The sequence below is a fragment of the Tuber melanosporum genome, assembly GCF_000151645.1.
Source record: "Tuber melanosporum whole genome shotgun sequence assembly, scaffold_121, strain Mel28".
Taxonomy (NCBI): Eukaryota; Fungi; Ascomycota; class Pezizomycetes; order Pezizales; family Tuberaceae; genus Tuber; species Tuber melanosporum.
In genome coordinates, this window is record NW_003298779.1 from 324250 (window position 1) to 335170 (window position 10921).

The 10921-nt window shown below is 45.0% G+C and overlaps 1 protein-coding gene; it reads left to right on the forward strand.

Annotated features, from left to right (window-relative positions):
- Window positions 1–10434: 10434 nt before the first annotated feature.
- On the forward strand, window positions 10435–10718 carry GSTUM_00002103001 (uncharacterized protein; the record flags this gene model as incomplete). XM_002835959.2 has 1 exon in its annotated part: window positions 10435–10718. One exon carries the CDS (start codon window positions 10435–10437, stop codon window positions 10534–10536), a length of 102 nt encoding a protein of 33 aa, XP_002836005.1. The 3' UTR covers window positions 10537–10718.
- Window positions 10719–10921: the final 203 nt, after the last annotated feature.

A 10921-nucleotide genomic window follows, 5' to 3' on the forward strand; every position in this document is an offset into this window, starting at 1 on the left:
GTGGTTGAAAGTGGTAAGAGTATCAATTATAGCAAGGGCTTCCTTGTCTGTTGTTCTATAGTTCATCTGTGAATTAGTGAACTTCCTGCTGTGTAATGCTGCCAGTCTTGCCGTTTCATGAGAGTTTCCTTGTCCAACCCATGCTCCAACTCCAACATCTGATGTATCAGTAATCAGCCATATCAGGTCTGACTTACTGTAGTTGATAGGTCGTATAACATTGGCATTTTTAATTAATTCCTTGATATTGGTAAAGGCTTGGTCATGAGTGTGGGTCCAGACAAATTCTGCATTGCTGGTAAGGTCTGTGAGCGGCGCTGTCACAGTGGCGTGATGTGGTAGGAACTGGGAGATATAGTTGACTAGTCCTAGGAATCGCATCGGTTCCTTTTGATTCCAGGGTGTGGTCCATTCTGTCAAACAGGATATTTTTCCAAGGGCTGCATATATTTCTTCGTCATCTATAACATGTCCTAGGATATCGAGCTTAGCGGCAAATAGGATTGATTTGTTTCTGCTAGTGTAGAACTTAGCTTCTCATAGTTTGGTACAAACCAAACCAATATGGTAGGCATGTTCTATTTTGGTGTTTGAGAAGATGAGAATATCATCAATGTAAACCCAGACAAAATGGTGGTAATATTCGCCTAAGAGGTTCTCCATAATTCACATAAAGATGGCAGGCACATTCATATCACCTTGCAACAAAACTCGGCTAATGAAACTTCCAAAGGGTGCTTTGAAACTGCTGTATCATTCGGATTCCAGATCTAGCTGTGTTTGGAAGTAGGCATTACTTAAGTCAATCTTGCTTCAGAATCTAGCCCGTCCAACTGCATTCAGGATTTGGGTTTGGTTTGGGATAGCAGAGCTGTCCATAACTGTGTTTTCATTCTGTAGTTTGAGGTCAACTAAGAGGCGGATTCTTTTGCCATCTGCTTTGGGTTGAACAAATATAGAAGTGGCACCTGGGGCTTCTGCTCGATAGATGACTCCTCTTCTTTGTTGTTGGTTGATCCAGTCACATAGTAGGCTTTTCTATGCGTCAGGGATAGAGTAGGTGGGTTGGTTCTTAAGATTGGAGGGATCTCTGAGATGCATGTAGTGGTTCACTTCTCTCATAGGCAGTAGTTCTTCGGGTATCTGATTGGGGAAAACATCAGCGTATTCATCTAATTGTCGTTGGGCAGTTGCTTCATAGACTGCGGCTCAGTACTCTCCACTTGTCAGCTTGCAGGAGACTCGGACCTTCTGATCTGGGAAATCGATGGTTGATTCCCCACACCTGATTATAGCTTTGTGGAGGTTCAGGAATGGCATTCCTATGAGGGTATCATATTTGGCTAGATTTCCAACCAGCATCTCCTGGGGCGGTAGGATGGCAGAACCAAGTTGGATAGTTGCGCTACAGGTTTTATGGCGTGTTGATCGCGACCCTTTTACTGCCATATTGACTGGTATGGGTTGGTTAAGATCTCGGGTTGGGAGTCCATGGACAGAGATAAAAGCATTACTAATCATGTCTCTTCTGATCACACCAGTGTCGAATAGGACTTGAGCCTTCTTACCATTGATCAGAATAGTACCTTCTAGGGCAGTGTGTGCTTTAAATGTAGCCAGAGGTCGGACACTGTTACACTCTATATCAATATACCTGATATGGATTTCCTCATATTTGCTGGATTGGGCATCATCACTATCGCTCTCAATATTGTTGGCTGAGGCTTCTTGTTTAATCGCTTTTCCTTTCCCATTCTTCGTAGGGCAGTTCTTTGCTATGTGTCTAGTTTTTCCGCATTCAAAACATTCTCCATTCTGCCTTCTCGATTCTTTGGAGGGTTTGGTTTTCTTCTTGAAAACCCGCGGGGTATTGTCTTCAGAGTTACTAGAGGGTTTGTGTCGTGGTTGGCTATTCCTGCTAGAGGATATTTGTGTCTTGTATGCCTTGGTTTCATGGAGGATGGCGTCCTTTTGTTCTGCTCTTACAATTATTATTGCAATATCATCGCCGTCTTCCTCAAGTGTTTCTACCTCTCACTGGAGGGTAGGATACATAGTATCGTAGAATCGTCGCTTAAGGATATAGCTGGAAATGCTTCCTTTCTTCATCCGGTCCTTATATATCAAAAGATCCATAGCCACATTTGTGATTCTCTGGACATGCATTCCGTTGACTTGTTGGAGCTGGTTGAATTTGTTGTATAGGAGGTTGTTGGTGATAGAAGATTGGAATCGGCCTTTCAGGTAATCGAGAACTGTAGATCCTCTTAATTACACATTTCCGCCGTATTTCTTATAGCATTGGTGGTATGCGTCAGTTGCCTTTCCTTCGTAGAATGATCCGATATATAGTCCAGTTGTAGCGTCTTCTACATATTTCCCTTACAGGAGAAGATAGTGTGTGAGTTCCGTCACCCATCGGTCAAAGGCTTCAGGCTTGAGGTCTTTTCCTTCTCCTGTAAACTTCGCTGGGAGGAGGAGTTTAAACTTAGGAGGTTCAAATACTGCGGGTACCTCCTCTTCTTCAGGCCTAGCCTGAGATTTTCCTCCTCCTGAAGGTCCTCCTCCTGTACTAGCCATGTCTGATTCACTACTGGATTCACGGTCGATTGGAGGTTTAAAGGAAGGCTTCTTTGTTGGAGTAGAGGGGAATTCTCCTTGAGGTTATGTGTCTTCCATGTTTGCAGGTTCTCCCTGCTCCTTAGCAGAGCACCGGGGTTGTTTCTTTCTTGTAATGTCTTGCCGTGGGATTTGCTTCCCACTCCTGGTTGTCAAAGACTCTATCTTGGATTTGAGACGAAGCCGAATGTGCTGTGATTCTGCTGCTTCTCTCCACTAGCGTTCTGAGATGGATATCGATAGGTTGATTAGGCCTAAATCCGGTGACTGGTTCTTAACCACTTGCTGAGGTTAAAAACATGTAACGTGTTCGCAAGGTGCTAATCACATTATCGGTAATAGATACGATAGTTGGCAGGTGGCCTGCTCTTCTAGAGAGGAGGCGAGAGCTGAGAACTAAAGGAGGCTTCAAGGGTGTACTGAGGAATAAAAAAGTAACTGTTCAACCAAGTATATTAAAATACTGTCTGTCGAAGTCTGTCTTGTCTATCGTAGCAATAGGCAGTCTTTAAATACAAAAATCTGTTCATGTCTAGCATGAACGAAACTAATCAAAGGTAGCAATCGATATACTCTGGTAAAACTAATTAAGTAGTAAAGTGATACTTAAAACAAAATATAAAACAAAACCAAGTATCAAACGATACTTAAAACAAACCAAGTGTCAAAGTGATACTTAAAACAAAACATAAAACATAACCAATTATCAAACAATACTTAAAACAAACCAATAACCGAGTACCCGTACTGGTTACTCAAAACATAAAACAAAACCAATATGAAATGATACTTAAAACAAACCAACTATCAAAGTAATACTTAAAACAAATCATATAACAAAACCAAGTATCAAACGATATGTAAAACACACTAAGTATCAAAGCAATACTTAAAACAAAACATATAACAAAACCAAGTATCAAAGCGATACTTTAAATAAAACATATAGCCGAGTACCCGTACTTCTTACATATACTTGAAAAAGAAGACCCGGGAGAATGGTATTACGTTAAGTAACTGCTTGTTTCCTAGTGGCCTTGTCACATTACCACCAGAGATTCCGGAAGCTGTCATCAGAGCAAAAGGACTTGACCCACAAAGGCAACATGCTACTGAATTCTTTGAATAAGGCAAGAATAATGATGGGTATTGGAGGTCAGAAAATCTGGTAACTCATATCTTGAATGTTGTGATTTCAATGATTGAATTGCTATACCCCTTGGAGCTTTACTCTGCTCTCTTCTTCTTCGATAATGCTACTAGTCATTCAAGTTTTGCACCTAATGCACTCAGAGCAAAGGAAATGAACTTGGGACCTGGAGGTAATCAAGCCTATATGCAAAATACTTTTTTTTTTTTGATATTAAGACTGGTGTACCTACAGAGTAGTCTATGGTCTTTTCTGCTGACCGTAATCAGTTCTCAGGTCGGCTGAAACACTTACGGGAAGTTTTACAAGAGTGTGGCTTATGGAAAAATAGGCTCCGGTTAGATTGTAGGACTAAGCAATGCGCAGATTGTAACGAGAGGGATAAGAAACGTGCTGCTATTGTTAAAGTACAAGGTTGTCAAAAGCCAAAAAAAGCATACTCCTCGCATCGGCACTGCTTACCACGCCTGGAAGCCCTGTCTGCTGTTCCACTTCACCGGAAGTGTCCAGACTGCAAGATGTTGAAAACCCATCAAGATGGCAATCAATGTTGTGCTTGGCATCTACTTGATGTCCAACTGGACTTTCATGCTCAAAAAGGGTGGCTGCAGGAGGAAATTGAGGGTTGAGGTCACTAGGTTCTATTCTATCCAAAGTTCCATTGTGAATTAAATTGGATAGAATATTACTGGGGGCGGGCCAAACACTTTACCCATGATAATTGTGTATATAAGTCACATCGGAGGATACATGACAATGAGGGAGAATAATTTCATGTTAGTACATCCCTTCTTAATCACTTTTTTTCACTACTAACTATGAAACAGAATCTCCCTGCCAGAATTTTACGCTCCTTACTGTGCCTTCTTGCTGGGAGAGTCCCATAGAAAAAGCAAATTATATGCTTACTAAGTATTTTGCTTAATGGCCGCCCTTACAGGTTTATCGTGACCGGAACCATAATATTATTCAACTCGGGTAACGTTGGACAGGGGACGGATGGCCGGGCACACTAGGGGTGTCTTGGCGAGCAGTAATTTGGATGCTAATTTAGCCCAGCCGTTCGTTGGCCCGCTTGACCCATGTCATTTTTTCCCAATGACATCACCCATGCACCTGCGGATGCACTTCGGCACTTCCCGTATCCAAACGTTCGGTGGCAAAGAGTGAACCCTGCGACGGTGCGCCATTGAAGGGTGGAAGCGAAATGCAGTGGCGGTGCTGCCACGTGATTTATTGGGTGCGCGCCAAAACATACTGTGGGGACCTAGGGTCAGAGGTCACAAGATTGTTATATCATATAATATATCGTAACAATCTTGTTATCATACAATAGACTCCAAGTTTCCTGGGTTAGTGTGTTCCTTCGCTCCAGTAGAGCCACGATTATTTGTGTGAACACCACCTACCGCTGTGATGAGTTTGTGGGGACCCTGGCGCATAGGATTGGCGGCGCTTCAGGATGGGGCGACAAAATTAACGGTTGTCGAGCGTTTGCCGGTGAATCCAGCACCCTGTTTGGGACCTCGGGAGCCGTAGGAAGAACAGGTTTTTTTTCCTTTTTTTTCTTTTCCCTACTTGTATTGGGTATCCACACCTCCTATGGCCGGTGCAGGATCTATTATCATACACCACAACTAATTTATCGGTATATAATATCGATAATCAAACACCAAACGCACATGTCATTGGATTTTTCCCATTCTGTAAGCTACGGTGTTTTCTTCTTCCCCTTTTCGGAAGGTACCATTCGCTATGTTTTCCGCCCTTTTCCAGAGAAGTGAACTTTGGACCATTATCCCAGGCGCACAGTTCAACCGGGTTCGTGGCTTGCAATCGCACATACCCGATGCCGTGGTCGGTATAGAACGACCTATTCCTCCGCGTAAGAACTTGGGAAATATATGCTCACCCCGTCAAAAGGTCTCGGGAGGCGAGATACAGGAGTATAATGGTTTTTTGATCGAGTTCTCGGTGAAGAGGTCAGAGGCAGGCCAGGGAATGACAACACCACCCTTACTGATAATAAAGGTATCGCTCGAATTTGACCAATGGAATTTCAATATATCTAAACGATGTTTGTCCGAAAATCTTGCGACTCCGCCCCCCCCCCCAGCATAGAAATAACTCTAATAGCCAGAATCTAGAAATCTCGCTCCAATCACATACCATATGCTATGCACTCCTAACAGATGATCTAAAATCTCACAACCGATCGAATCCCTTTTGGGCGCCATGAGCCCAAATTTGACACAATAAATATAGGTACAATGGAAGTAGAACCACAGCGTATCCTTCTACTACCTAGCCCGAATTTTCATGCAAATTCACGATTCTGTCCCCCCTGATATGCAATTCCTCAGGTTTCCGGTATGTCTCTGCCTCCGTCGCTGGTGCCATTTGGTGCTTGTGTCTCAACCAAGGTTAAGGTTCCGCTTAGGATTCCAGCTAGCATTAAAATTCCGGCCAGTACTAGGATTCTGCTCAGTGTTCCAGCCAACATTAGGATTGTGTCCGGTATCAGGGTCCCGTCATGCAATAAGGTTTCGCTCGGCATTGGGGGTTTGCCTTGTATTGGTGGCTGTGTCATGGTTTCTACTATTCCCCCCTTTCGATGGTATTCGGGATGGTATTTTGCGAGACTTCCTCCTCTGAAGTTTCCGAATCGCCCGACCCGAACCTGTTCTGCTGGGTAGGGTAGATTTGGCAGCAGATAATTCTTGCAGTGGCCTTATCGGGGGTGGGATCGGGGGATTTGTGTTTGATTGGGCCATTTGTTCCCGGGGTCGATTGGAGACTGTTTCTGCCGGGAAGGTCTGGCGATGGGGGATCACTTGCGGGGGGTCTAGGAGCCCGCAACCATTTCTCGTTAGCAACTAGTCTCATCTCTAAGCTGAGTTGGGTTTTCGGTGTGCTACCTTGGGGGCATATTTGAGGAATATGGTGCATCCAATCTTTCCTCGGCACCTCGTGGCACTTGGCGCCCTTGGAACTTGTCGCCTGGAAACTGCGGGGGGTCAACTCTGAATGCAGGGTCCCCGTCTCCAGTGAACTCTCAGCGGAGACTATATCTGGTGGTGTGATCACGGAAGTACCAATTGCACATTTTGGGATATTAGGATCACTACCTCCTTGAGACCTCGGATTCGCCCCTAAAACCACATCCTCTCGGGTGCACTTTGTGCCGTGCTGTGTTATCGGGTTTCTTTCGCTTCCTCTTTCTTTCCATTTGGCATGGGTAGCTATCCCGCTTTCGCCCCCGTCGCCCCCGGTTCTCTCATCTCGACCGTGTGTCGTTTCATCTTGATCGTCCCCATCGTCCTCACTATGACATGTAACACCCACCAACCATTCATGCCTCAGCGCACCAACGGCGGTAGGGCGATCTTCAGGTTGTATTACAAGCATAGACTCCAGGAATGAAATTCCGGTATCATCGGTTGGGGGTGATAGCGCTTTCAGTTTATCTTCGGGAAAGGGGAATTTCCCGAAGTAGTAACGGGATACTTGACCCTCCGAGACAAATAATCTTGCTCCGACAAGTAGTTCATATATCACACATCCGAGTGACCAAATATCAACAGAATTCGTATAATCCGAGGTCTCGCTATTGGAATCCAGCCCTAGGACCTCGGGGGCGCCGTAGACTTGAGTTGATACTTGGGTGTGGAGGGTTGTAGTGTCATGAGCTAGGATCCGCTTTGATATTCCGAAATCTCCTAACTTGACCCAGACAGGAGACATGCGAACCAAAAAAATATTCTATGCATCCGTCAGTATATCGCGACGCGACTCGGTCAAGCGAGGTGTTTTGTGGTAGGGATTATACCGCAGGCTTTAGATCCCGATGAGCTATCCCATGTTGATGCATAACTTTGAGACCCTCGAGTATCTGCTTTGAAATACTTTGAACGGTCTCTTGCTGTAGCGGTGTGCCGATATGCTTAGTGAGATCGCCCTTCGGGAGATATTCCATTGCGATATAGAGAGTCTCGTTTCCCTCGAACCATCCAAGGAACTCCACAAACAACGACGGACGCTAAAACAGCTAACCGTTAGGCCTCAACAAAAATAACCAGGAGCGGTGGTAAACTGGGGCGGTGTCCCTCTGGAGTGAAAACACAAACCTTTGCTAATATGGACATCACAAGGAGCTCCCTAGAATAATCGATCTTGTAGGGAACCCTCTTATCAATCGCCTTTACCGCACGACAATGACCTGTAGTCTCCCGGATCTGCTTATTGACGACACCGAAACCTCCCCTGCCGAGTTCTCCACAATTCCTCCACTCCTCCTCCACTTTCTCGTTCCTGTTTTTTGGTCCCTCCACATATCTTGTGTGTCTAATGACATCCTGAAAGAATTCGGTTTCGAGTTTATACCACTCAACCGAATCTGATGGAGCCTTGTCCATGCGTCGAACTCAGATTCCCTTGGGTTCCTAATCCTTTCTGAATTATTCGGGGAAGTGAAAATGCAGAGCGTGAATGGCTCCGGCTAGTAATAAAAACGAAGACTAGTTAGTTAGGGGAGGAGCGGTGAACTTAGTAGAAAGGGCGCTTTGTTGGCATTGCTCTGTCGTGGCCAAAAGCTCTCAGTAGGCTTACCGTGGACTTTGTGATATTTAATCCTCCTATGGGTAGGGCTGTGGAGGAGAGGAATACCCCCTCAACGAACCATCCAGCTCAGAATCACTCACTGAGCCGCTCGGTGGCAAACGGTGTGATTGGATGGACCCTTGCCTCGCTTGTTGAATAACTTTGCTATTTACTAAAACCTGGGGGTGGCAAATAGGTACAATACCAGTTCTGTACTTGTACCACGGTACTGTACTTGCCTCCCATTCGCTCACTTATTGCCTTGTTACCCTAATTCGGCGAAATTCTGCACAATACCCCGCTGGCCACCCGTCCGTGTTCTTTTCGACCCAGTCAAAGGCTGTAATTAGACCAAACCTTCGGACTGTCATGAACCACAGGGGTCACCAGTAGAACACAATCGCAACCCTAAACCTTGGATAGGATAGATGGGTTCGGGATGGATTTTTGCCACCAGCTCCTAGTGGTTTATCTCCCACCCCCCTATCTACCCATCGTGGGTTTTCACTGGATGGTACTTTAGTCGGCACGGATAGGATTAACAACCGAGCCAAGTCTCCTTCATGCATTTCATAACTTCAAATAGCCCGTCACTTAAGATTCCGACCCTCGAACTAAATTTACCTAAAAGCTCTTTCAAACCTTCTCAATGGATGGTCCGTACCATTTGTTGTTCCGTCGAATGATAATGAACACACCTTGAACCTAGCTAAATCCTACCCAAAGTTCCAGAACCACTATTGATTTAGGACCCTGCTCACACTAAGAGGATTCCCTCGCAAGGCCTAAACAGGTGAGTAATAATTCAGTGGTAGATTGCAATTAAGTACATAGAAGGGTACAAAAAGTAATTCCAAGCCTTCCCCTTATTTTCACATCCTTTTCCTTATTATTGCATCCTTTTGTGCTTTTCGCTCGACTATCAAGGATACGTGGTGCCCGATTGGGAATGATAATGTCTTAGGCAACAAGTTTTTATCGCTCTTGGCACACTCATCCTCACGAATTTAAGAGAAAAAGATAACTATCATGCTTTTCAGCGAGAAAAGTGCTGAAAAAGTAGAATTTGCAAATGAGGATACAGGTGATTCTTGGTGGTTTCTTTTTTTTTTTTTTTGAAGGTTTTCTGCTACCTCCCACACCTTTTCCCACTATTCTGTTTTGCACAACGACAAGGATGATCCGACTGATGATCGGGATGCGGCTCTGGCCAGCGCACGCTTTGGGGTAGGTGGGGGAAGTTCGTTCCTTCGTATTCAACACTCTCTCCTCTCTCTCGCTCAACTCAACTAACTAAACGGCAAAGACAGGAGCATATACCAATCGCAACAAAGGTTTCCTCCTATCCTTCCATCGATCACGACAGATACGTTATCCACTCTCGTCAACTCGAGTCTTCTTTCTGCGCAGTTCCATGACTATCCCATGGAACACACTGCCGTGGTGGGTGGGAGCCTTGAGTCCGCCTACTAGAGGAGGACAGTTCGCTCTAGCTAGTATAATATGATATGATTAACCATGCTAACAAGAGAAAGACAGGCTTCATAAAAAGGCTCCCACCGTCCGTAGCCTCCGCTCCACGGAATCCCTTTAACTCCCCCGCACTACTTCCGGCGGATACATCATTTCATCCCATAGTTGCGGCAATCTACCGCGCCTCTCCGACATCTTTATCCGAGCAACAAAAAACGGCATTCTGTGCATCCGAGCACCAGCAGCATCTACGATATCTAAAATATTGCGAGTTTCATGATGAAGGAGGGCAGGAAAAGCATCTTTTTATTAGTCAATGTGCCTTGATCTAGGCGGGGTCAAAGTTTGTAGCGTGCTGGACCCAGAAGCGTGTCAGGCGGGGAAGTGAATCGGTTAAAATGATTCTAAAAAGTAGAAATTACTTACTTTGATACTTATAGCATCACAACCTTATCACCACATTTTCTGCTTCTACCGTAGTCTACAGGCCTGAGGGGAAGAAAAAAGAGAAAATGAGGGAGGGATCAGCGAAAGAAGAATGTGTACAATACTGTACAACCATACTTACCAGCACCACACACCCCTTGCCGGCAATGTTGCAAAGAAGGGCTTCGGTGATCGAACTCGGGGGGTTAGAAGGGGGGGGGATTGAATTGGGGATTCTGAAAATTGGGATAGAAGGGGGGGTTCTATAATATCTTAGCAAAAACAGCAGGAAATATTCGTTGCTCAGAAGCAGTGAAAGAGGAGTAAATTATCCAAGAATCTACCAAAGAATATTTGTGGGATGTTTTAGGAATTTTCTGCTTCTTTTGTCATAATTTTATTTGTTTCTTTACTTTCAACTTGCTTCAAATGTCATTGTTTATTGTTTTTGTTAGAAGGGGTTCTTTCTCATAATCCCCCAGTTCGAAAAAGCGTGTTCCACCCCCTCGATCGTTTTTTGATCCAACCCCCCCTTCATTGCAACATTGGTTGCCGGTACCGTTCCGTTTCTACGGTCGGCCTGCTGGTTGGGAAGGGGAAAAGAGGGTGGGCTTGGGGCCAGAGAAGGACGCCCCTCTATTCAGCTGCCTAGCA